The sequence below is a fragment of the Furipterus horrens genome, unplaced genomic scaffold (assembly GCF_987537825.1).
Source record: "Furipterus horrens unplaced genomic scaffold, mFurHor1.1.pri manual_scaffold_11, whole genome shotgun sequence".
Classification (NCBI taxonomy): domain Eukaryota; kingdom Metazoa; phylum Chordata; class Mammalia; order Chiroptera; family Furipteridae; genus Furipterus; species Furipterus horrens.
In genome coordinates this window covers 81,325,585-81,352,193 of record NW_028327181.1, presented here as the reverse complement: position 1 = coordinate 81,352,193, position 26,609 = coordinate 81,325,585, and the positions used below count along the sequence as shown (strand labels likewise).

The window sequence follows — 26,609 nt, the reverse complement described above, 5'->3', positions numbered from 1 at the left end:
TTAAGAAAGTGTACAAACTTTATTAAGAGTACATACATTCACACACACATACACACACCTCTGGATAGGGAAGAGCACCTGGCCACAGCAGTCACAGAAATTGGGGGAGGGGATGGCAGCTTGTAATGTGGCTTTGCCACAGTCCCCCATCTGATAAGGGAGGCCTTAGATTGAGGCCCCACCTCTCATGATGATTGGGAGGACTCAGAATGAAGGGGGGTGTCCAGGAAATTTGGTGGGGGAGAGGTGCTGGGGAGGCCTGAGCAGTGGGTAGCCTCTGAGTAGGGTCCCAAGGGCTATAGATTGTCTTCAGTCCTCAATCTTTCCTCACAGCAGCTGCCTTGGGACTGGGTCCCTCAAAGGAGAGTCCCAGCGCAGGGTCTCCCTGCGTAAACACTTGCTGCCCCTGGCCCCACAGCGGAAGCCAGCAGGACAGCAGTGACGCTGATCTGCACAACAGATGCCCTGGATGGTCAGAGGAAGGTATGAGAGTTAGACCAAGCAGGACCTGGCCTAGGCCCATACCCAGCCCCAGGGTAGGGGGTGGCACTAACCTGGTGAAAGGGACAGCAGGCCCAGCTCTTGTGGCTATCTTGGCAGCAGGTCTGGTTATCATGGCAGAAGTGGCCCTCCCCACACTCCACATTCCCCACACCCACATGAGGGCCAAGGGTCAGGCGGGCAGCATGGTGGGCAGAGTCCACCTCCTTCTCACAGGTTCGGGCCTTCACATTGCAGGTGTACCCAGCTGGGCAGCAATGCTGGCGGTCCTCACAGCACACGGCCTGGGGGGGCAGAGTGGCATTATGCTCTTGTCCCCCCATTCTCCTGGGACTCAGCTTCCCTTACCAAGGGCAGCAGGTGGGCACTCACGTGGGGCAACTGGCAGCAGGCCCAGCTCCCACTCAGGCTTAGGCAGCAGGTCTGCCCCACTGGGCAGCTGGTGTGCTGGTCACAGCCCATGTCTCTGGGTTGGGACAGGGAAGTCCGGTGGGCAGGCATCTTCTCCAGTCCAGCCACCACCTTGTTACCCCTCTGACACTGCCCCTCAGCCAAGCATGTGTATCCCTGGGGGCAGCAGTGCTGGTGGTCGGAGCAGCAGACAGCCTGAGTGGGGAGAAGGGGCAGAAAGAGTGGTCTAGGAAGCTATACTATGTGCGATGGAACACCTATCCCCACTCTGCCTCTCCTGCTCACTTCCTCCAGCTGGGAACAAAATCTGAGGGCTGGTGTGCCACTGTGGGCTAGGTAGAGTAGAAGAGCAGGTAACAGGAGCGTGGCCATTTGCACAGCCAAGGCACTGTCCCCCCAAGTGCTATCCCCCTAACCATGCACCTCTGGGACAGGACAGCAGCCCCATTCTCCAGACATGAGTCGACAGCAGGTATTGGAGGAAGGGCAGCTGGTGATATTATCACAGGGAACATCACTCTCCATGGCTTGGGGGTCTGGCAGGCTAAGGTGGGCTGGGATCTGCTCCATCCAGGGCAGCTGGCGGGCATCCTCTTCACAGGTACCCTTCTCTGTGTTACACTTAAACCCAGCTGGGCAGCAGTGTATGTGGTCCTCACAGCATACAGCCTAGGGTGGGTAGAGAGGGAGCAATAGGCATAGGGGCCTAGCTGGCTGCTACCCTCTGTTCAGCTTGGCCCTTCCACCACTCCTGGGTACCTGGACAAAAGGGCAGCAGCCCCAGGCCCCTGACTGGAGGCGGCAGCAGGTGTAGTCATCTGGGCAGCTCACCTCCATGTCACACTTCACCTCTTGCACTGTGGGTTAGGCAAGGAGGACAGGTCAGCAGTGGCACTGAGAACCCTCTCGGTGCCTCCCCTTGGCCAACTCCATGATTGGAACCAGATGTTGAGGATGGAGGACCACCCCTGGCAGTGATCATAAGGTGAGGCCCAATGTGGAGAAAAGGGGCTGTACCTTCCCTGGCCCCACCATGCAGCCATCAGTCCCCCACCCCCATGTCTGTTCCTGGAATAGCCTGGTGGAGAGATCCTTGTGGTGCAGGTGGAAGAGTCTGTGGCCTGCCCCTGGTACCTGTGTGTGCTGGCAGCTTGGTGAGGAGGTCCGTAGCATTCCCCTTGGAAAGGCACTTATTCTGGACCAGGTCGCACACAGTGTCCTCGGGGCAGCAGTGCATGTGGTCAGAGCAGCAGGTGGCCTGGGGTGGAGGCAGGGGTGGGTCTTTGTGACTTCCAGTCTCAATTGAGCATAAGCAGCAGTCAGGCTGACAGCTGGCACTGCCCCAATCCCCCACTAGGGGGTGGCATAAGTCCGGAGCAGCCCAGCTCCTAGCAGCCAGTCAGCCAACCTCACTCCCCTGGAGTCCCTGCAAGATAGGTGTCTAGGCTAGGTGGCTGTGGGCACATAGCCCAAGTGGCTGTAGACCCTCACTCACGTTAGGCATTGGGCAGCAGCCATACTTCCCACTAGGCAGCTCACAGCAGGTAGAGCCATCAGGGCACTGGGACTGTCCGTCTGGGCACATGACCCCTGGAAGGGGAGAGAGGTGTAGGGGCAGCCAGAGTAGAGAACTCTTCCCCTGCTAGAAGACAAGCAAGGCCTCTCCTCACTCCCAACCCCCACCCCGATGCTCTCCCACCTCCTTACCTGCTCTATTAGTTCTTCGTGCAGGGATTTTCTTTGCCAGGGGGCGGGTGCCCGTGGCTGTGAGGCAGCGGGCATGAGCCAGGTCACAGGAGGTACCATGGGGGCAGCAGTGCACCTTGTCTTCACAGCAAGAAGCCTGAGAAGAGATGGTCCTAACTCTGTCTTTGCCCCTTCCAGCCCCTTAATTTGCCCTGCTGCCCCTCTGCCCACCCCCACCCCCATCTTTCCAAACCTGTACCTTGGGCATGGGGCAGCATCCCCAGGAGCCATCAAGCATAGTGCAGCATGTGGAGGAGTTGGGGCACTCGAACTGGCTATCGGGGCACTGGACGGCACCCAAGGGGTTGGTATCTGTGGATAGGATGACCCAGGATCCCGCCAACCCAGTCAGTGAAGGTCATTGCCTCTATTACTTAAGGAGTTTCTAATACCAGGGCCTGCAGACCCAACTACAGGGGACTGGGGGGCTGGCATTAGGGCTCAGTGTTCTCCCAGGCACTCTTTTATTTTTAAATATTTTATTTTTAAATATTTTATTTATTTTTAGGAAGAGGGGAAGGGAGGGAGAAAGAGAGGGAGAAACACCAATGTCTGCAGAGATACATCGATTGGTTGCCTTTTGCACATCCCTGGCCTGAAGCCCAGGCATATGCCTGACTAGGAATTGAACCAGCGACCTTTCAGTTCACAAACTGGCGTTCAATCCACTGAGCCACACCAGCCAGGGCATTCTCCCAGGAATTCTTAAACCACTTTCCCATAAGCTATGCCTTGCCTCAGCAGTATGGCACAGGGCAGGGGCATCCATTGCCTGGGTTGGCATTAAACCAGCTCAGCTTGGACTCTACTCATTCCTGCAATGCCTGGTCTCCAACCTGGGGTTCTGCATTCTCTCCTTCCCCTCCTAGCCCCAGTGCTGCCCCTCTGTCCAGAGCATGGGGGGTTGCTTAGTACAGATGCCACATGAATGAGGGCACAGAGCAGGAATCAGGGTCACCCAACCAACTGGGCTCCTGGGTGCTCCAGCTCTACATGCTGCCTGTCTGCCTGACCTTCACCTCCACCCCTACTCTACCTGATCTTCGGAAGCAGGACTGCCCATCAGCACTGCAGTGGGAGCCCCGTGGGCAGCAGTGGCGGCCATCCCCACACGACACGGCCTGTGGGACAGAGAGATATCTGCATTGATTAGGCCCTTTTACCTGAGAAACATGTAAACACAGACCTGAGTCCCTCCATCAACCTAATGGTACCCTCACCTCTTGGAACGGGCAGCAGCTGGAGGTCCCCAAGACAGTGAGGAGGCAGGAGTAGCCAGGAGAGCAATGGGCATCGATCTGGCAGGGTCTGCCCAGACGTCTGCTAAGTGCTGTGGGCCATTTGTCCTGGGAAGAAGGGAGAGGATAAGCCAAAGGACCAGAGTCTGGCCCCTTCCTCTGTCCCATCCAAGATGATCTTTTGGGAAATCCCAGCTGCCAGCTCTTGCCTGGGCTGAGTGCACTCACCAGAACAGGATTGCAGCAGCTGTAGCTGGCTCCTCCTGGGTTCAAGCAGCAGGCCACAGGGCAGACCTGACCATCTGGGCACTGCATTCCAACCACCAGCCCTGTCATTACGGCCACCAAGCTCATCAGGGTCCACATGGTCCACCTGCAAAATACCAAAAAGCATTTGGCAACTAATGTAAGTCCCTGCCACCCTTGATTCTGGGGCCAGTCTCCCCCCAGGCCGAGGCCCAGGCCCGGCCTGGGACTACCCGAGCCTCCCCCACAACTCCTTGTCCAGGGAGGAGGCAAGATGTGGGGCCTGAGATTCAGCTTCCTACATGTGTCCTGTGTGTGTCACACGTGCACTAGTGCAAGTACACCCATGAGCATGAATGCTGACATGAGTACGTGTAAATCTGTGTCCCCAACACATGGCCTAACACCTGAATCTCTATGTGAGAGTCAGGAAGATTTGTGGCTTTTGTGGGTCTGATCTGTGGGAACAGGGGCAACCTCTGGGAGGTGGGGGAGGCATCAGAAGCCATGAGAGGAGACAGCTGGGGTGCAAGGAGGGAGTACTGCTCTGAAGAAAAGCCAGGGTTTCACTTCCCCAGCTAGCCCCTCTGGATGCCTCCTCGCCTGATACTGTGCTTACACCTGCACCCTGCTAAGGCCTGTTGGTGGGGGAGGGGATGTCACATGACAACATGGGAAACCACGAGGTTGAGAAAGTTGAGAAAAGGGAAGTAAAGTGGTCAGTGGAGTCTGGGCTGCCCTCCCAGAAGCCAGCCACCATCTGCTCACTGACTGTCCCCTACTCACCAAGGGAAAGGGACATACTGACTGGGTCAGCCTTTGAGGCACTATGTTCTAACGGCCCCCAATACCACCAGGACCTTTCAGACTCCCCAAACATACCACTTCCCTACCCCAGCTTCTCCCACTATCCTGGAGCCGGAACTCGGCGCACATGAAGAGAAACTAACTACAAGAGCCCACCCAGCTGCCACTCTGGAGTTAGCAGAAGGAACCTGCCTTGGTTTGGGGTGAGGAGAGGATGCAGTCTTTCACTTCCTAAACAACTTTCCCGCAAGCTCAGCCAGCCCCACTGCATCAACAGGGTGGGCCCAGGAGGTGTCACCCTGCCTAGAAGGACAAAAACAGTAATGCTTGCTGAGCCTATTGGGAGCCATTTTAAACACTCTACATTATTTTCTTTCTTTGCAACCACCACCCAAAGTAGTGACTATTGCCTTTACTTTTCAGAGGAAACTGAGGCTCAGAGATGTTAAGTAACACCCATGTTATATATATCAAGTCATAGAGTTGACAGGCTTTGAAGGCTCCAGAGCATATTGGACGTGGATTCATTTCACATGTGGCACAATGGACAGTACCTGGGAATGGACCGCAAACCCCAGGAGGCTAGAGGTCTAGGGTCCAAGCACAGGAGGGGGACCGAAGTGTTTTCTAGGCAGGTGGACCAGGCAGAGCAGAAACGCTGACCACAGGAGCTGAGTACTGCAGTTGGTTCCTGGTCCTAGAATTGCCACCGCGGATTGTGAGAGCCTCAAAAGTTGCTCCCTGTCTCAGTGTTCCCTCCACAGCTCAAAGACCATTCCCAGGAGGCCACTTTCTGGCCAGGTGAGGATGAAGAAGACTGGTCCTGGATTTCAGCCCCTTTCATTCTCTCCACACCCATAGCTCCCAGGCAAGACATCTACAGCTGGCCCCACCCACTTCTTGTCTTAGGCCAGAAGGGGTGCCTAACTGTGTGTATCTAAGACTATTCAGCACCCTAGTGATTTATTTATGTTATTTTCCTTCCTGGGTGTCCTCAGGTTAGAAAGTATAGTGTAGGCGTCTAATGAATATATACGCAAGCACACACACTCAGGGCCAGGGATGGGGGAGGGGGGCCCAGTTCCTCTCAGGAGAGTTTTCCGTGGAGATCTCTCTCACCCCACCCCAACCACACTGCCATAAGAGGGAGGACCGGAGCCTCTTCAAGCCCCCAGCTCTGTCATATGCCACTAGGTGGCACCTTCCAACGCTGAGTGTCAGGAGCAAGAGATTCCCAGAAGGTGAACCAACCCAACTGAGAGACGAACGAGCAGGGAAAAAAGGTGGCTGGGAGAGGCGGAAGCTGGCTTGTCCCACCCCGCAAGAGAGGAAGTAAGGGACCGCCAGACACAACTACTCCCAAGTCCTTTGAGGAGGGCCAGGGTCTCAAGTCCCACTTGCAGCCCTCTGAGCTCCCGGACCAGGGCGGGCGCCTCTCCCGCTTCCAGCCGCCGCGGGCACTACCTACCTACCCCACTACAACCACCAACACCAACACCAACAGCAGACGCGGGGGGCGGAGCCGGCTCAAAAACAAAGTGGTCCCTGCTTTGGGAGAAGGGGCTGCAGCTTCCGGGGAACATTACAAGGGAGAGGGAGAGGGAGACACTGCCATTCAGCTTATTCCCACCCTTCATAAAACTCCCTCCAGAGCATCGCAAACGCTCAAGAAGGTTCTGTAAGCGAGTCTTCTCTAACCTTCCGAATGAAGTTCCTTTGGAACCTCAAGCCCCTACTTCCCCGTGGCCGGAGCCTTGGGAAGCAACAAGCAAGGGGTCTATGCGGCCAACCTCCTTACCTGCGTCCGACTGCGCGCTCGCTGAGTAGCAGCTGCTCCGCAGCTCACCGACCTGGGGCCTGGCAGCTCAATGGCCCACCCACCTCAGTTTCCATTGGCCAGGTGTTCGGGCTGTCGCACTCCCGTTGGCTACTCGTCGACATAGAGGCGGAGCCAGCCTGCAATGCACTGCTTCTTTTCTACTCAATTCACTTTCCTCCCTCCCAGCCTCTCTCCTCCTCCCCGCCCTTCCTCAACCCCATTTCTAGGGATCATGTGATTGGAGAATCATGTGATGGATGCCCTGGCTTGCTCCTTGCCTTGTGCAGGCGCCTGATAGTTTGCCGGAGGTGGGGCCGCGCCTGTCTGAAGACATTGACAGCCAAAGGAGCTGCTACTTAAGAGTGTGCGTTCTAGGGCGTTTGCAGGATGTCCGCTTCTGGATTTGGGACTCTAGTGCATCCTGTTTCTATTCTATTCAACAAACTCAGATTAAACTCTGGGGTTGAAGGCGAGTTGTGAGGCCAAGGAAAAACAGCCCTCAGGGATTCTGTCTAATTTAAGGTACATGATCTTGTGCCAGATGCGTGGATGTGTGTAGGAAAAAGGTAGTAGGTTAACTCTAGGCGGGAAGAAGATATTTAATTCCACCTTGGGGGCACCTTTTTGAGCTGAGCCTGAGAGGATTTTAACGCAAGTGGGAGAAGTTGAAGTGTCTGCACAGGCGGTGTTGGAAAGAGCATTAGGAAACCAGATGGAAAGAGCAGCCTTGGGCAAGGATTGGATGCCAAGTTCAATGTAGTGGGGTTTGAGGAGCTGCTGGCGCCTTCTGGTGCTAAGCAAGGGTGCCTGGTACAAGGCTGAGCAGGGGATGGGTGCATAGTGGAAGTGACTTTGTAGTTTCAGATCACGCTGCCTTCCAGGAACTTATATGGCTGGTGAGGAGAGAAAAATGTACTACACAGAACAGATTAGCCAACAATAGGAGCCAGACTGCTCAGTGCCAAGAGGCCTGGCCCAGGCAGAGACCGGTGATGGGAGATGCACCAGGAGAGAAGAGAGGCCCAGAGAAAGCCTGGTGCCAGGCCTTGGAGGAAGCTAAGCAAAGAGCCTGAGCTGAGGGTGAGGCTGGGGTAGGAGGAGAATCCAAGTCTGGGTAGGGAAGGAGTGGCAGGGTTGAGGAATTCATTGTGTGCAGTGGTGCTCAGCCTAGGGCTAGTGAGAGTCCAGACAGTGGATAAGGCTCCTGCTGAGAATTGGGACTATTATTCACGCTGGTGACATTTGTGCATATTTACCTTCCTGTGTATCCTAAGGCAAGGGGGCATAACTTAGGCTTCCATTGATCAACTACATACATTCACACACATACACAATTTTAATAAAATGTTAGGCAAATCAATAAATGAACCTATTACTCACAACTACATAGGCTCAGAAGAAAAAAGAACCCTAAGAACCCTAGAGTACTGAAATAACTTGACCCTCTTTATCTGTGGGTTCCATATTTCATGGGCTCAACCAACTACAGTTCAAAAATATTTTTTAAAATGTTATATTGTTGCTGACATGTAATATGTAGTTAGGCCTATAATGGTTGCTTCTGTGCTGAACATGTACAGAATTTTTCCTTATTATTTCCTAAACAATACAGTGTTACAACTACATAAGTAATCTGAGATTATTTAAAGTTTACAGGAGGATGTGCATAGGTTAGATGCAAACACTACACCATTTTATATAAAGGACTTGAGCATCTGTGGATTTTGGTACCTGGGGGTGGGGGGTCCGGAACCAATTTCCCCTCGAATAGCAAGGGATGACTGTATCACAAAATTCTTAAAGGAGTGATTTGCCTACTGGGGACATTTCGCAATGTGTGGAGACATTCTGTGTTGTCACAATTCGGGGGAAGTACTATTGGCATCTAGTGGACAGAGGCCAGGGATGCTTCTAAACATCCTACGAAGCAAAGGACAGACCTCCCTAACAAAGGTTTTTTGGCCCCAAATGTCAGTAGTGCTGAGGTTGAGAAACCCTCCCTAAAGGATCATAAACTTTCTCCATGAAAGGGCTCAGAGTTTTTCTCACACCGAGCCTCTTTTCTCTTGTGTGTGTGGTGAAGTCTCTAGAAGCAGTCACTTTGAGTTTAGCAAGAATTAAAAGTGTTCAACAGCAAAAATTGCAAAAAGACTGAAGAACTTAGAAACCCAACATCCTGGGGATGTTGAATGTAGGGGCAAATGGCCCTGGATCACTTGATGGGCCATATGGGCATAACTCAGAGGACAGTAGTTAGCAGTAAAGGTATGAAACCTGAGCATTCAGAAAAACTGGAATCATCGGTAACCAGTGTGATTACTACGGCAGAGAAATGTGAAATATATTTACTAAACAGCTTGTCAAACGCATGCAGTGACCCTTCACTTCTGTGGAGAAGGTACGAGTTCCCCAAGGACTGCAGAAACTCTCCCTATTCCTCAGGAAACAACTCAGTGTCCTGATACCCCCCAATTCAGGAATCTCCCTCTGCTTTTTGCTTTAAGGAGGGAGAATCATTTTGTGATCAGGGAAGCAAAAAGGAGGCAAATCGCCAGAGTCACAAAGAGATTTGATATTGAAAGTTTTGTCTCCATTTGCTCTGTTCTCTGAGCCTCCCAGCCCCCTTTGGTCAGACCTTGTGATTTTTAATATTGGCAAAATTAGTTGACTGTAAATGTGAGGGCTTATTTCTGAACTCTCAATTCTATTCCACTAATCTGTGTGTCTGTCCTTATGTCAGTACTACACTGTCTTGATTACCATACTTTGTAGTAAGTTTTGAAATTGGGGGAGGTGGGGGTCCTCCGAGTTCTTTTTCAATATTTTTGTGGTTATTCTGAGCCCCTCAAATTTCTATGTGAATTCAGGGCCAGTTTCTGCAAAGAAGACAGCTGAGATTTTGATAGGTAATGCACTGAATCAGTGGGCCAATTTGGGGTGTATTGCCATCTTAACATGAACATGGGATGTTTTTCCATTTACTTACCAGTTTCTTTTTGACAAGTTATTTCACGCTATAAATGTTACAGTTTACTTAACCACTCTCATATAATGAACTTTTATGTGCTTCCAATTTTTTAAAGTTACAAATAATTAGCTCTGGCTGGTGTGGCTCAGTGGATTGAGTGTTGGCCTGTGGACTGAAAGGTCACCATTTCGTTTCCCATGAGGGCACTTGCCTGGGTTGCAGGCCAGGTCCCTGGTTGGGAATGTACAAGAGGCAACCAATCGATGTTTCTCTCACACATCGATGTTTCTCTCCCTCTCTTGCTCTCTCCCTTCCCCTCTTTATATAAATAAATAAATAAATAATATTTTTAAAGTTACAAATAGTTATGCAGTGAATGTGAATATGTGTCTGAGTGCACATGTGGGGGTTAAATTCCTAAATTGCTGGGTAAAGGGTCTGCACATTTGAAATGGTAATGCCAAATTGTCTTAAAATTTTTCCAACTTACATTCCCAGTCACAGTATTTGGGGAAACTTATTTCCAATATGCTCACCAACGTTGAATATTCCAGTTTAATTTTCTTTTGCCAATCTTATGATAGAAGAGATTTCCTGGTTGTTTTATCTGTATCTCTTTGATCTCTTGGGAAGCTGAGTATTTGTACATATGCTTATTCTGCTTATATATGTCTTCTATGAATTTCCTGTTCATATCTCTATTAGGGTTCTCCAGAGAAACAGAACCGATTGCTGTGTACATAGAAAGAGATTTATTAAAATGAATTGGCTCACATGATTATGGAAGATAGCAGGTCTAAAATCTGCAGTGCAAACCAGCAGGCTGGAGACTCAGGAGAGCGCATGGTGCAGATGAAGCCCAAAGGCAGCTGCTGAAGAATTTCCTCTGGCTTGGAAAGGCCAGTCTTTTTGTACTATTCAGGCCTTCAACTAATTGCAGATGGCCAACCCACATTATGGCGGGCAATATGCTTTAGCCAAAATTCATTGATTTAATGTTAGTCTCATCCAAAAACACCCGCCAAGTTGACAGATAAAACTATCTCATTATTCTTTGTTCATTTTTCTACCAAGTTTGTCTTTTTTGTGTTGAACTGTGGGAGCTCTCTACACATTCTAGGTATGAACATATATTGCAGATGTCGTTTGTCTTTTATCTTTGTTTATGATAACTTTTGTAGTCAGAAGTTGTGTTATTGTTATGTCATCTGAAATCTAGCAATCAATCCTTTTCTTTTTCTAGCAATCTTTTCCTTTGAGACTTTTGCATGTCTGCCCCCCTGCTTGCTTAAGAACTTACAAATATGTTCTTCCTGGTCCATTTCAATTCCTGCTGCAGCTCCAGCTGGACTGGACCTCAGATGCCAGCCCTGTGCTGGATTGAGGCACCGCAAGTGACAGGAGGTCCTACTCAGGAGCCTGGCATGATGATGCCCCTGGATGTGTCCCTCTGGCTAAGAGGTCCCTCTGGGGCAGCCCCAGGGTTACTGTTAGAGGTGGTGGTCTCTCTTCCTCCTTCCACTTCTCTCAACCTCTCCCTGTTTCTTCCAATGGCCCCCTCAGGGTTTTCTTCATTCACAATTATTGTTCTGCCCCCATAGAAGAGTCATAGCTGCCCCAGAGTAGGGGCCTTTCCCCCTGAGATCTTGAGTTGTCAGATAAAACATAGGATGCCCAGTAAAATTTGAATATTGGATTAGAAACTATTTTCTTTAGTATTAGAATGTCTTGTGCAGTATCCAAGACATACTTACACTTAAAAATTATTCATTGTGTATCTCAAATTAAAATTTAACTGGACATCTTGTGTTTTTATTTGTTTAATCTGGCATCCCTGAAGTCTAAGGTTGGAGTAGGGGCATAGAAACAGCCTCTCCCTCCCATATACTTACTCCTTCCCCTTCCTGCCTGAGTCACCTTGGGGTGAGCAATTGTTGCCCCAGTTTCCGAGGTGCCTGCCTTCATCAAAGGCACCTGACTGGTGCCTTTGGGGCTCTGCGAGGCCCTCCAGTCTGTCTGGTGGGTATGGGGGAGGGGAGTCAGACACAGGCCAGTGTCCTCGCAGGAGGGTGTGGAGGGATATTTGGCAATAGAAGTACTGGATCAAGTGAAGAGACCTGGGTTCCTATCCCAGCATAGGCCTGAGCTTTTCCAGTGCCTTGCCCAAAGGCACCTTCCTTGTTGTTGCTTCTTAGTTAATTATTATTTTTACCAAAGTGTAACATGCAAATACATTTTAGTCAAATTATAACACAAAGTAGCACTCTTGTCCTCTCTCGTTTCCTACTCTAGGCATCTACTTTCCAATCCTGTAACAGCTTCTTCTATGAATTTCCACTGCATCTCTAAATTGGTGTGCAGATGAGAATTCTTTTCTTATTAATTTTTAATTTATTGATTTTAAAGAGAGAGAGGAAGAGAAGGAGATAGAAACATCGATTTGTTGTTCCACTTATTTATGTATTCACTGGTTGATTCTTACATGTGTCCTGACTGGGAATCGAACCCACAACCTTGCATTTTTGGACGACGCTCTAACCAACTGAGCTACCTGGCCAGGGCCTGGATGAGAATTCTTGATTCACCTTTGGCCTCAGTGTGTTCATCTGCACAGCGGGTGAGCACTGCCTTGCTCCCTGCCATCTGGGAGATTCATAGTCTGCACTTGGCTCTGGGGGCAGGACCACATCTCTCAGCAGGTAAGAGTGATGCTGGATGGTATCATTAAACACAGCTGTGGGGGGCGGAATGAAGGGTGAAGGGAAAGGGGAACGATGAATGGAGAAGTGTATGGCAGGTCAGCAAAACCTGTGAGGGGACCGGTTTACTTGGCTCTGCAGAGACCCTGGCTGGAAGGGTCTTAAGAGATCCTCTGGCCCAGGGTTCTCAGCCCCAGATTTCCCCCTGGAACCACCTGTGGAGCATTTATAGCCATCAAGATCTGATATACAGGTCTAAGGACCCCTCATCTAGCTGAACCCTTTTCCATGCAACAAGTAACCTGGTGCTAGTGAGAAAACTCCTCTTGGTCCCCTCCTCCTCTTATAAGCTGTGTGACTTGACTTATCCTCCCTGCCTCATTGTCCTGACCTGTACATTGAGGACATGGATAATGAGGCCCTCCCCTCCATGGAATGAGGTTATGCCCATGGAGCCCTAGCACAGGACCTGAGACAAGCACACCCTCAAATTAATGAAGATGTCACCATTGAGGTGATTCCTCCCCTTGGGTTCTCCCAACAACCCACCACACACACACACACACACCCTTTAACGGGGAAGATGGCCCACCTGCCACTCAGCCCACCTTACCTCTCCTCCTTAGCCCTGGCATATATGTCCTCCCTCCCAGAACCCCACCTGGATCCCCCATGTGACTGCATCCTTTCCCATTCTGCTGGCCTGATTCCAGAATTCTGTCCACCTGGGGCAATTTGCACCTAGTTCATTGCAAACTCCTGTGCAGGGCACTCCTCACACTGGAACCATCAGGTTCCCTTAGCCAGACAAGGGCAAAGGTGGCAGAAGAAGAATCTCCCCCAGCGATAGGGTCAAGTTGGGGGAGGAAGGGACACGGGGTAGGATGGGTTAGGCTGACTTCTCTTCTCCTATCCAGATGTGGGAGCATATGCCTTCTACAGAACAGAGGCAGCATATTACTGGGTTAGAGTTTCATTTTTTTGTCTGTTTGTTTTTTATCATCACCCAAGGACATTTTTTTTCCATCGCTTTTTTAGAGAGAGAGGGAGAGAGAGAAACATCAATATGAGAAAGAAGCATCACTTGGTTGTCTGCCGAACCCCTGGGGATTGTATGCACCTGGACCAGACCAGGAAATGCCTGTACCTAGAGCTGGGGTCAAACCCACAACCTAGGTATGTGCCCTGACTGGGAATAGAACCCACAACACTTTGGCCATTAGACAATACTTCAACAAAGTCACACGGGTCAGGGCAAAGTTTTTGTTTCTTACATTCCGAGAGCAGTGGGTGATCTGAAGAACTTCCTAGTGAGGGCAAACACTGAACCCAGCTAGTCTTCAGGAAGCCAGAGTGGCCTCCAGGACAGGCAGGTGGCAGATGGCAGAGAAGGCAAGTCAGCTCTTTCCTGGAAACCTGGACAATGGGCTGGGATCTGAGCAGTGGGACAGCATCATAGCCTGCTAATCTCAAATTCCTGCTCTGCCTCTTACCAGCTGGGTGACTTTGGCTTATTGAAGTAATTGTTTTTGGTTTTGGTTTTTATCCTCACTGACGGACATTTTTTTCATTGCTTTTAGAGAGAGAAGAAGGGGGAGAGAAAGAGAGAAACATGATGTGAGAGAGAAACATTGATTGGTTGCCTTCTCCTACACCCCGACCAGGGATGGAACTCACAACCTGGGTATGTGCCCTGACCGGGAATCAAACCCATGACCTTTCCGACAATGGGACGACACTCCAACCAACTGAACCACACGGGCCAGGACTTAGATAAAGTACAGTCATACCTCACTACTCGTCAGCTTCAGAACTTGTCAAACCCTGTACTTGTTGCATTTTGACGAGAAAAAAACTGTTTCGGCACTTAGTACTTGCTTGGGACTCATCACTTACTAGAATTTGTATGAGTCACAACGCAATCCGGAAAGAGAAAATGCTTCATCATTCCGTACTCATCAGTTTTGGCACTTGTCACGAGTTCCGGAACAAATTAACGACGAGTACCGAGGTACTGCAGTAATTGTAATGACTTACCAGGGTGTTCAAGGAGCATTGACTATGCGAACACATCTATGTAAAGTGTCAGGCATACAGTCATTCCTCAGTAAACTGCCATTTCCTTCTCCATCACTGCTATATTTGAAAGAATTTTGACAACCAAATTACATTTACTCAGAACTAAGGAATTCATTTTCCTATTAAAATTTACAAAATCAGTGATATAAAATATGATCCCACTAGAGTGAAACAGAAAATTCAGCCAAACCTGTGACAGGCTGATGTTTGACAAATACTTTTCAAGCTCCTCCAGGGTGCATGCCCTGGGCCCACACATAAGAACAACGTGTCCCTCCCCTGGCGGGGGGTGGCCACTGGCCCTGGAAGGCTTAGGAGGGGCAGGGCCCTGTGGTGGTCCAGCCAGTGTCATGCCTCCTGGTGGGTGCAGGGAGTACCCTTCCCCATCCCATGCCCTTTTCTGAACTTGAGAATACCCTGAGAGCCGCTACGCCCCTGAGGGTCTGCTACATTGCTGGCGGACTCCAGCTTTTGTCCAGGGCAGCAGCTGACAGGTTGGGCCATGGAAAGGGAAGGACAGCTTCAGTTGTGGGCACTACTAGTTGATCGTTTGAGCCAGGACATTAAGAGCTGAATCAGGACGATGTTTTGTATGCCTACTCTGCACATCACTGAGTTCTTATAACAACACTGCAGAGCACTATCTCCATTTCACAGATGCAGGAGACGCTGAGAGTCTCGTCTCCCTGCTTCTAAGAAGTGGGATCGGTAATAGTCCAAGTTGATCAGACCCCAGAGCTTTTGCTCACAACACCAGGCTCCATGAATGCTGACAACAGCTTAGCTCTATCCTCCCTCCCAGCCCTTCCGGCCCACCTTGAATTTCCCTGGCCCTTCTTCATGCAGGCCCCCTAGAGATCAAGAGATTTCTGCTCCAAGTCACTTGGACAAGTCACTTAACTCTCCAAAATTCAGTTTCCTCATCTGTAAAATGGGTACACAGTAACTCCCTCATGCCCTCTACACAGTGATGTGAGGTTCAGATGGGATGATGGATGTGAAGAGACCTGGTAAACTGGCACATTAAAAATGAGAGAAATTCTTTTTAGGACATCAAAGGGGTGCGTCTTGTTAATCTGACGATCTGTCTCTGGGTTTAGGTGAGGGAATCTGCCCTCTCCACGCAGCTCAGAGTTGTCAGGTCAGGGTCACATTGAGGAGCCTGAAGAGGAACAGAGGAGGCAGCTGCAAGGAGCGGGGAGGGGAAGAAGGAACTGCCCACGGGCACCCTTTCCCAGTCACAAATCTCCTTCACACATTCCATCTGTCTCAACTTAAAGCTCTCAGCAGTCTTGAGAGGGAAGTAGGACCAGAAATATTATTGTTCCCATTTTAAAGATGAAGAAACCAAGGCCCAGAACAAGTTAGCAGGGAAATCTGTGCTCAAATGCACTTCAGGAGACTTTAATTCAGTCTCTTATATTAGGATCATTGCTGGTATAATTGATTTCTGTGTTTTAAAGAAGTAGGTCCTGCCCTGGCTGGTGTAGCTCAGTGGATTTGAGTGCCGGCCTGCAAACCAGAAGGTCACTGGTTTGATTCCCAGTCAGGGCACATGCCTGAGCTGTGGGCAGGTCCCCAGTTGTGGGTGCGTGAGAGGCAATCATCCATTGATGTTTTTCTCCCCTCTCTTCCTCCCTCCCTTTCCCTCTCTCTAAAATAAATAAATAAATAAATAAAAATAAATTATTTAAAAGTGGGTCCTGCTAATGTTTAAAGTTTAAATTGTGCCAGGTTCTGTACTAAGTTCTCTTGTGATCTCTAATACAACCTTGCCAGGGAAGTACAATTATTATCCCTGTCTTACAATGAAAGGGGTAAGACTCAGAAGTTAAGCAACTTTACTGAGGTCATGCAGTTAAAAAGGCATGAAGCCAGAAGTTGAATCCAGGTCTGGCCCAGAGCCTGTGTTTGTAACCATCACAATATTCTTTCAGTGTAAGTTACTGTAACATCTGCCCCCCCCCATCTGAGTACTTCCTTTCATCCCAGCCTGCTCCACCCTCCCTTGGACTTCCCCTTGGGTTAATCTCCAGCAATGTTCCCTGACCCCCTAGTTCTCCCTTTCTCTATGCTATCTCATTCCTTCTTTGTCTCGTGACCTGTTGTGTTGCTGTGTGACAGGCGTCATTGCTGTGTGAAATTGTCTTATTTACTCATTTGTTTGTGTTTCCTGCACTAGGAAGGGTGAGCAGGGACCTTATGTGACTTGTTCGCTGCTCTCTCCAAGTGTCTAAAACAGTATTTGGCACACACCAAACACCCAAAAATTAAAAAGAAAAAAAAAGAGAAATGCTCAATAAATCAAAAAAGAGAGAAAGACAGAGAAACAGATACAGAGACAGAGACAGAGACAGACAGAGGTAGGCCAAGCCTTTGGTCCAGGCTCAGTTTGGGTCACCATGACCAGGGAGTAGCCTTGGCATAGCGACACTGGTCAGGTAGCCAACATACTCCAGGCAGCCTTGGTCAAGCTAAAAAGCAAAACCTGAATCCCAGTGAGGCAAGGGCACTGCATGGGACCAGATAGTGCTTGGTGAGTTCACAGTCCTTTTTAAGGAACTTATATATTTGTAACTCTCCTTTAGTAAATTTTCAGAAATGAAATTCATAGACAATGCAATTTTCCTATGCACAATGTTTTTAAAAATCTGTATAAACTTCATATAGTATATAATACTTACACATATAATATACTGTACAAAGCATTTTACACAAAATATACTGTATAAATTAATATAGAAGAAAATGAAAAAAAGTAATTTAGAATAAAGTAATATGTATTTCTGTATGTGAAAGTTCAGGCTCAGCCCCACAAGAGATCAGAAGCTTGCGAATGCACATGAATCACTGGCATTGGAAAACTAGAACCATAAATGTAGACGTGTGTTGGAGTGTCATGTTAGCAACTCAGCTCATATGAGCCAGGGGGTCACAGGGACAGAATTTTTTTAAATCGTGAATGAGCCTTGATAAAGTTCTTTTTTAAATTCCTATTTATTCTATTATAGTTGTCCTGATTTTTCCCTATTTGCCCTCCTCTACCCAGCCCAACCCCTGACGATAAAGTTTTAATGGAGACAAAGACAAATCTTCCCTAGGACTTCAAGGCAGTTTTATTCCTGGAAAATTCAATGTATTTTAAAACCATTCAGAAAACAGGGATGCGGGTGAAAGAAAGCTAGCTTTCATATCAGATAATGAACAAGTTTATCACGCATGTAATTGCCCAGAAATATAGGGAAGAGTTGAGAGGTGTACGGGACAATTCCTTGATGTCCTACACGTTATAGGATATTTAGCATCTCTGTCCTGCTATCTGTCAAATGCTACGCGCCCCAATCTTTTGACTACTACAAACGACAACATTAATTTCCAAATTTTCCCCTAGGGGGCGGTAGCGCTCCAGTCGACAAACTGCCTGCCACTCTCACCAGCGCTTTGCTTTTTAAATGAACTCTACCTTTGATATTATTTTACATTACTACGTGGAGATCTGCAACCCTTTAAAGACTACATGGTATTCCGTCATATGAAGGGACTGTCACGCAGTTCCCCTTCCATGAGATTCTACTGTTACAAACAAGGCTACCATAAAGGTCATTCTGCACACGTGTAAGCCCTTGGGTGGAGGAATTCTGAGAATGGCTGGGCTGGGTCAGAGTATTTGAGCAGTTGGAATTTTGATAATTATCGCTAAACACTGCCTTTCATGCAGGTAGTTTGATCTACACTCCCAAGCAGAGCAGGAGAGAGCTGTTCCCAGAGTTCTGGAAGTCAGTCTGGAGTGTGTGTGTGTGTAAGGGGGGGGGGTCTATTCTGAAAAATCTTAACAGGACCCTTCCCCTCTGAGGGCCACCTCCTCAGACCACACCCAGGGTCCGTCCCCCCAGTAAAGCCTTGGATATCCAAATTCTCCTTAACCCACCTTCTCAGACTATGGGCAAAGGGAAGGTAGGGAAGGCCTTTCCCTAAATAGGTTGATCTTGGCTATTACATTTATTAATTTTTTATAACCTTCAAAAAAGACAGTTTTGTTGCTCTCCTGATTCTGTAACTAATGCAGGGTGGGGCAAAAGTAGGTTGACAGTTGTGAGTACGTGAAACAGAGTTTATTTTTGTATTATTATTTATTATATTATTTTCCATATGAACAACTGTCATTCTACTTTTGCCACACCCTGGACATATGTATTTCAGAGGGTGAAATCCCTTTCCCCACCAACTTTTTATTTTGAAAACTTTAAAAACTTCAGAAAAAGTGCAAGAGTGACACAACGAGCACCCATATACCTTTCACCTTGACTCACCAGTTCACATTTTGCTACATTGGCATTATCTCTCTCTTTTTTTCTGACCCATTTGAGACTAAGTTGCAGACATTCACCCCTAAACACTTCAGTGTGCATTTCCTAAGAACAATGACATTCTCCTAAAAAACCACAGTATGGTGATAAGTTTAACATTGATAAATTAATGTCTACTGTACAGGCCTCATTCAATTTTCTGCAGTTGTCCCAATAAAGTCTTCTATAACTTGCCCCCACTCCCTGCCCTCAGGGTCCAATCAAAGACCTGACTTGCCATTCAGCCATAAGCCTAGAGTTTGGATTTCTCCTCTTGGGCTCAGTGGGTCGCAAACCCCTGGCCCTGCCTCCAGGAAGGCAGCTCTAGGTGGGGACAGTGCTGGCCATGAACTCAGAGGTGTTGGTGGTGTCCACAGGAGGGATATGAGCCTTATTTCAGCCCCATAAATTCTTCCCAAGCCCTAGGTTGCAAGCTGGAGGGGAGACTGCCCCTGCCCCAGGGCTTGCCCTAGAAGAATTCAGCCTCAATAAATTCTGTTCTGTTCCCGTCACTCTCCCAGTGTTAGGCAAGGACTGGCCCATTAGTCCCTGCTATAACCCCTGGGGCTGGTACCATTTTCTCCCCTTCTACAGCTGAAAGAAGTTTCTGTTTTTCCATTTGATCAAGAAGGCAGTGATGGCTACATGCGGCCACCTGACAACTCTGGAAAGACCACTGTTGGTGTGAACTGTGGTCAAGTCAGCCAGAACAATGGCTGCCTCCTCCTTAGGGCTCCAGGCTTGCTCCTCTGGGCAAGCGAGTCTAGCCAGGGCTCTAGAGCTTTGTGAGCATCTCAAGGCTCCTGCTGCACCCTGCAGCCACCATAATCATCCTTGGGAAGTGCCTCCACTGGCTCATGGTGTCTCATTGTCCACAGATAACCTCTCCTGCCTGCTCCAACTGCTACCATCGCACTGGACTTTGGTCACAGCAATGATGTCACAAGCTTTCTCAGTCTCAAAGCATTTACCAGTGTGGAAGGCAAGAACTTTGATCTGCTTAGCATCAGGTCCCTGATGGGGGGCCACAGAACCATTTGTTGACTCTTCTCATAGTTTTTATAAACGTGGCTTTAGTCAAGAATTTGTAAGGTATGCAGAATGGGTGCCATCATCTTTACTTTCAGATGAGCAAACTGAGGTGTAGTGACAAATCTCAAAGACATTCTATTACTATGAAGTGCAAGTCCTGTATACTACTGTGGGGGAAACTGAGGTTCAGAGGTCACCAGGTTTGATTCCTGGCTCTGCTACTTTGCAGCTGTGTGAACTTGGCTCTGGGGAGGAAGGGGTGTAAGGAGTTATAACTACTGTGCTTGCATTTGGAGGTAGAGATAGGAACAGAAACAGAACCTGGTTGTTCTAAAGGCCCTTTCCAGAACTTTCTGTGCCACAAGTTCTGAAAGGCAATCAATACTACTACTAATAATAAAAATAATAGTCATTGAGTGTTTGCCACTTGCCAGATAATGGGCTAAGCACTTTACAGCTATTAATTTATTAAACCCTCCCATAATTCTTGTGAGGTGGGTGCATTATTATCCCCATCGGCTCTTTTTATAAATGGGGAAACTAAGGCTTATTAGAGGCATTAAGATACTTGCTAGAGGTCACACAGGTGCTGCAGGAGGAACATAGAGTTAGGTCCCTGCCTCACACTGCGCTGATCTTGAGGCAGATAAGTACTGCCAGGCACACCTGTTATATTTCTAGGAGTTCTTGGGACCTGAGGCCTGACGAGATGAAACAGATGAGCAGATCGCTCTGCAGGGATCAGGGCACTGGATTGAGAGTGGAGTGGGGTGGGAGCTACTCTGGACTCAAGCAGTAGAGTTTGAATTCCGGCTTTCTTTTGAGTGACTTTGGTGCTATTTGACCCCTGGGGTTTCCGTTTTTACGTTTGTAAAGTGGAAAATTGCATGGGAGAAACCTGGGTTCTGCTTCACACTTGAGTCATTACACGAAAGGACCTCAGTTTCATGCTCTGTAAAATGGGGAGCGTAATCTCTTGGTTGGTGGCTGTGAAACTGTTCAGGTAAACCATAATTTTGAGGATGTAAAGGACCTTAATAGAAGCTGGGTTTTCCCCTGAACCAACAGTATAAAATTATTTTGTGTTATTTCAGACCTCAGCTTGATTTCGGAAGAAAACAGAAAGCGCGCCTTCCCTCTGGCCCTTTACCCCAGCTGCCACTTCACCCGTCTCAGATTGCACTCTCCACGCCTCCTGATTCGGGCTTCCCGGCGGCGGAAAGTCACAAAGCCTTTTCTCGGGGAAAGCTAATGGTAGGCCCCATGGAATCCACGTGCTAACTCTGCGTGCGCCGGATGGCTGGGCGGCTCTAGATCCGGAATGGACTGTTTCTAGGCCTGAGGGGCGGGGAGGCTAGTTACGTCAAAATCGCGGCCTACCCTTCTTAAAGGCGCAGGCTCACATCCCATGCCCCCCACCCCCCTTTTTCTTTTCCTGTTCGAACAAATATCACGGCTGCACAAAAGTTTTAAAGACGGGGCAGGTAGTGGGGTCTCGGCGGCGGTGCCGCCCGGGAGAGAAATATGTCTCCCTGAGGAGCAGGACCGGAGACGTCGGCGAAGGAATTAAGCCCATCTGTTAGCCGGGGAGGTAGGGGGAAAGGACCTGGCCGGTTCGAATTCCGAGCTCCTAACTTCGAGTCTCAGTTTCACCTTCTGTTAAATGGGGTGAAGAATAACCTACTTCTAAAAGTTTTGAGAGAAGAAATAACAGCGTGAGAGTAACCGACACAAAAATGTTGTTCCCTTCTCCCCTATTAATCCTCTCTTGTGCGGAGGACTCCGACGTCCAGAGATGGGTTGAAACGCCCAAAGTCACGCGGAGATGCGACAGTCCAGGTTAAGCCAGGTTGAACCAGGAGCTTCCGTCTCTCGGGTCAGCCTTTTCTCCCCGTCCAGCTTTCCTAGCTCAGGCTACAACTCGTCTAATCCCAGTGCCTGCAAGCGCACACACCCTTCAATTTGTCAAGTGGTTTTGGAGCTCAGTATCAGCTGATTATCTGTAAAATGGAAATGATGCTAATTCCTGTTTGATGTGGTCCCCGTGAAGTTGTAAAACCCCAGCCCAGCGGGTAAATGTTTGCCATCACTCTCTGACCTTCCGTGGCTTTGGAACTGATTCAACCCCCCGCCGCCACGCAGAGTAGGTCACTGAAGGAGGGGGAGAATGCATTACACACACTAGTCTGGGAAGTTAGTGGGAGCGCTGGGATTCCCGGTGCAGTGCTGGGGGGAGCACTAGTGGGGCGGGAGTTGTGAGAACACCCTGTCAATGCGGTGCTGCCAACAGGTCACACGCGACGTGCAGACCCGCGACCACTGCGCACAGGCCATGGGGATTATCATCCGCTTGGGGAAAAGGAGTCGGCCGGTCCCGGAAGCTGCCTTGAGTGGGCGGGCGGGGCCGGCGTTACTCCAGGCATGCGACTGGTCGGCCCTTGAGGGGGCGGGGCCTCACGCCGTGTTCCGGGGGCCAGGCAGACTCCGCGGCCTTCCTCGTTGGCCTTGGAGCTAGGCGGGCGTGCGGGGAACCAGCACTGGCCGCGGAGCCGCCATGGGCCCGCCCGGCCCCGGGCCCCACGCCGCACGAGTACCGACCTAGAGCCAGGTGGGCGGGGTGAGGCGGGTGCTGAGGCCCCGGCTAGGGACGGAAGCCGGAGTCGGGTCTCTGGGAGTCTCGGGTATCCTGAGTCAAGTCTGGGCTGGGGGCGTGGAATTGCGGGCCGTTGAGCCGACTAAGTCGGCTCCACCGGGCGCTCATTTCGCGCGGGACAGGTTGCAGGGAATGTAGCCGAACGGCGAGGAGAGACCGAGTCTCCCCATCCGTACTTCTTGCTCTCTCGGTCAAGTCTCCCGGCATGGAATTTTGGGAAGAGAGCAGAGAGATTGTCCTTCTAATCCCGTCTCGGGAGCCCAGTCTGCAGTCCGAAGAGGCGGACGGACGGACCCTTAGCCACCAGCAGATTTGCTTACACGTATTCCTCACTGCCCAGTCCCACCTCTCTCCACGCTCGGCATGTGCCCGCCTCAGGGCTGGGTGTTGGAATGGGGGGTGCAGGGGGATGGGCTAAGGCGTTTTGACCTTTGCGCTCCTGGGGCCAAACCCGGCGTCCTCGCTGAGAGGAGGTGCACTGTGTGATGTGGATGAGGAAATGGCAGCGGGCCATTATTGCCCATTAACCAACCGGCGACTATCCCAGCTTCCTGCCTAACTACTTCCAGAGTGACCTTGGGCAGGTCACCTCGCCTCTCTGAGCCTCAGTCTCCCCATTGGCAAAGTGGAGATGACAATAACTGCTTTAGAAGGTTATTGTGATGCTCACTTGAACTCATACTCAATAAGGATGAGGGATCAGAGTCAAGTCAGAAAGAGCTCTGCCTCAGTTGTTCCCAGCCATTGATTTCTGTTTCGTGAGCTGGCACTCCTTTGACTGAGCTTTGTTTTTCAGAACTGAAGCTACAAGATGGCTGATCAGGATCCTGGGGGCATTAGCCCCCTCCAACAAATGGTGGCCTCAGGCGCTGGGGCTGTGGTCACCTCTCTCTTCAGTAAGACCTTGGGAGATGGAGTGGGGGCAGCTGGGGACTGGGACAGACCAGAGATTGGAGGTAGCTTAGTCCTGGAGGAGGGATCAGGACTGGAGCCTTAAAAGGAGCCTTCAGATCTGCCCTCTCCCCCAGTGACGCCCCTGGACGTGGTGAAGGTTCGCCTGCAGTCTCAACGCCCCTCAGTGGCCAGCGGTGAGTGTCTAACCCTGGAGCCACTAGAGGGTGGTATCTGGGCAAAACAAGGATCTCACAGAGATGAGGTTCCTGGGGCAGGTGGGGGGCTCTCCTGACTTGAGGGGCTGCCTTGTGTTTTAGAGCTGATACCTCCCACCAGAGTCTGGAGCCTCTTTTACACCAAATGTAAGTGCCCTACCTCAAGCCACAGGGAGCCTGTGAGGGCCATGGAAGGGAGTGTCCCAGTCTCCCCAGGGCACCTATGAGCCTCACAGCCCTGGACTAGGATGGAGGGATGGGCTTCCAGGTTCTACCAGCCAGCCCTTTGTCCTGCACAGGAACATTCACCTAGGGACCCGGCCTCTGCTGACCTTCCAGGACCAGGGGCTCACCACCTCCCTGCAGGGTTCCAGGGCCGTGGCATCCTAATGCTTCCTCCCCTTTCCCAGTGCCCTCCTCTCCCCAACCCACAGGGAAGTGCCTCCTGTACTGCAATGGTGTCCTGGAGCCCCTGTATTTGTGCCCAAACGGTGCCCGCTGTGCCACCTGGTTTCAGGACCCCACTCGCTTCACTGGCACCATGGTGAGGAGTAGCTGTGCCCTCAGCTAGGTCTGTCAGCATTCCCGAGGGATTCAGCTTGCTTGGGCAGCAGAGCCAGGGAAGAACAGATATTGCAAAGCACATGGGGGCAGCCAGTTCAGTTTGGGGAGGGGTTCCCTATGGAGGCTGTGCCTCTGCGAGGTTTCGAAGGTGAACAGGAGTCCACCTGGAGCCAACTGGGGAACTGCATGTGTGAAGGCCCAAGGGGCCGCCGCCTCCCAACAGGGCCCAGTGCTCTGAGCAGAGGCGGGGCCATCAGGCTAGGTCCCAGCCTGGGCCGGCCCCTTCCCAGGCCTTGTTCGTGTTCATCCTTCCCACCTTGGGTTAATGTCTTCTTGGCCAGGATGCCTTTGTGAAGATTGTGAGACACGAGGGCACCAGGACCCTGTGGAGTGGCCTCCCAGCCACCCTGTGAGTACCCCAGGCCTGTATGTTGGCTTCCCTTGTGCCCTGCTGATCTCTTGCCTGGCTCCGGGGGCAGAGGAGGCCTGAGAGGTTTGGGAGTCCCCGCTAATGTCTGTTCACACCCCCAGGGTGATGACTGTGCCAGCCACCGCCATCTACTTCACTGCCTACGACCAACTCAAGGCCTTCCTGTGTAGTCGAGCCCTGGCCTCTGACTTCTATGCACCCATGGTGGCTGGTGCACTGGCCCGCCGTAAGCACAGCCTGGGCCCTTGACCTCCCTTTGACTGCCACCCTGTCCCCACCTGAGCTCAGTCCTAGCTCCCAGCTCCACTCTTTGCCTGCTTAGGGATGGGGAGATGGCCTGGGCTCCCAGACCCTGGGGCAAGCTGCCATTAGGACCTGTGAACTGATCCCTGCCCACTGTTCCCCACAGTGGGCACTGTGACTGTGATCAGCCCCCTAGAGCTGGTACGGACAAAGCTGCAGGCTCAGCATGTGTCATACCGGGAGCTGGGTGCCTGTGTCCGAGCTGCCATGGCTCAGGGTGGCTGGCGCTCACTGTGGCTGGGCTGGGGCCCCACTGCTCTCCGGGATGTACCCTTTTCAGGTAGGCACTAAGGATGCGGGGGATGGGTTAAGGGAGTGCGTGGGTGATGCGTAGGAGGTCTACAGCCAACCCCCACTTTGGTACTACTGATCTTAAAGTCACTTAATCTCTGAGCCCTGATTATCTTATCTGTGAAATGGGTTCAGCAAACAGGGTACTTGCCAGGTTTTCATGAGATGATTCCTATAGAGAGCCTGTTACAGAAACTGGTGTGTAGCAGGCAGGCCTCTTAACTGGGAGGGAGCGATTGGCATGGTATTGGTCAGTGGAAGATAGGTGGTATGGGGCACACCCCTCTGCCTTCCCTATATCTAATAAGTGTACCCTGTACCCACAAGCCTTGTATTGGTTCAACTATGAGCTGATGAAGAGCTGGCTGAGTGGGCTCAGGCCAAAGGACCAGACATCAGTGGGCATCAGCTTTGTGGCTGGCGGCATCTCAGGGACGGTAAGTTGACTGGGCTGGGGGTGAGGCTTGCCCTCTCTGGTGATAAGGCTGGCAGACCCTGGCCAGATGCCAGGGGTGGGGGTCCTGGGAATGGAGGTGAACCCTTGCCCCACCCCACCAGGTGGCAGCCATCCTGACTCTACCCTTCGATGTGGTGAAGACTCAACGCCAGGTTGCGCTGGGAGCAGAGGAGGCAGTGAGAGGTGAGGGGTTTGGCTGGTGTGAGGTGGGGGCAGGTGGGAGTCCAAGTGGGGTCTTAGTGGGCCATGCCTGTTGTCTGTAGTGTCGCCCCTGCACGCTGACTCCACCTGGCTGCTGTTGCGGAGGATCCGAGCTGAGTCTGGCACCAGGGGACTCTTTGCAGGTGAGTGTCTGTGTGCGTGTCCAGGCCATGGTGGAGTTGGGGCCCTCTGGGACCCAACTTCTGACCCCAGCCTTGCCTTCCCACTGCAGGCTTTCTCCCAAGGATCATCAAGGCTGCCCCGTCCTGTGCCATCATGATCAGCACGTATGAGTTGGGCAAAAGCTTCTTTCAGAGGCTCAACCTGGAACAGCCTCTGGGCCAGTGAGAGGAGCATGGGAATGTGGGCCCGTCTCTTCCATGGGTGGGGTGGGGCAGGAGGAGACTGAGCCAAGTGCCTTGTCCTCAGGAGAGGGGCCTCATTTTTTTCCCTCTCAACTCTGAGCCCCAGGGGTAGCACCTCGCCCTTTTGGGCATACCCATGCCCCCCTCAGACAGCTTTCTACCTGCTGATCCTCATCCCAAGCCCCAAGGATCATCTCTTTTCCACCTTCACCTTTCAAGTTCAAGACCAAATCTGTTAACTGTCCCCTTCCACACCCCGTGCCCATTTCCCTCTGTGTTTGTTGTAGCTGAGCTTGCCCCTGTTAATTCATTGAGTGTAAAGATGATGAACTTCTCTATAGTGC

The 26,609-nt window shown here is 50.7% G+C and overlaps 2 protein-coding genes across 4 annotated transcripts; one reads left to right on the top strand and one right to left on the bottom strand.

Moving 5' to 3' along the window:
* Positions 1–4: 4 nt before the first annotated feature.
* On the bottom strand, positions 5–6,811 carry GRN (granulin precursor). Its single transcript, XM_090291995.1, has 14 exons — positions 6,748–6,811; positions 5,504–5,646; positions 4,131–4,269; positions 3,879–4,049; positions 3,695–3,779; positions 2,858–2,970; positions 2,620–2,755; positions 2,408–2,502; positions 2,047–2,170; positions 1,672–1,769; positions 1,336–1,581; positions 874–1,107; positions 555–785; positions 5–465 (listed from the first exon to the last, which is right to left on the bottom strand). Exons 3-14 carry the CDS (start codon positions 4,260–4,262, stop codon positions 328–330), a joined length of 1,803 nt encoding a protein of 600 aa, XP_090148121.1. The 5' UTR covers positions 4,263–4,269; positions 5,504–5,646; positions 6,748–6,811; the 3' UTR covers positions 5–327.
* A 15,548-nt stretch (positions 6,812–22,359) lies between these two features.
* SLC25A39 (solute carrier family 25 member 39) lies at positions 22,360–26,601 on the top strand. Of its 3 annotated transcripts, none has more exons than XM_090292744.1 (12): positions 22,360–22,500; positions 23,342–23,441; positions 23,574–23,633; positions 23,757–23,801; positions 24,089–24,198; positions 24,560–24,627; positions 24,750–24,874; positions 25,058–25,231; positions 25,570–25,679; positions 25,801–25,882; positions 25,963–26,043; positions 26,133–26,601. In XM_090292744.1, the coding sequence occupies exons 2-12, from the start codon at positions 23,357–23,359 to the stop codon at positions 26,246–26,248; spliced, it is 1,056 nt and encodes a 351-aa protein (XP_090148870.1). In that variant the 5' UTR covers positions 22,360–22,500; positions 23,342–23,356; the 3' UTR covers positions 26,249–26,601. The 3 variants fall into 3 exon arrangements, with proteins under 3 accessions (XP_090148870.1, XP_090148868.1, XP_090148869.1); XM_090292742.1 differs by having other exon boundaries at positions 24,065–24,198; XM_090292743.1 differs by lacking the exon at positions 22,360–22,500 and adding an exon at positions 23,085–23,198 and having other exon boundaries at positions 24,065–24,198.
* The last annotated feature ends 8 nt before the right edge of the window (positions 26,602–26,609 follow it).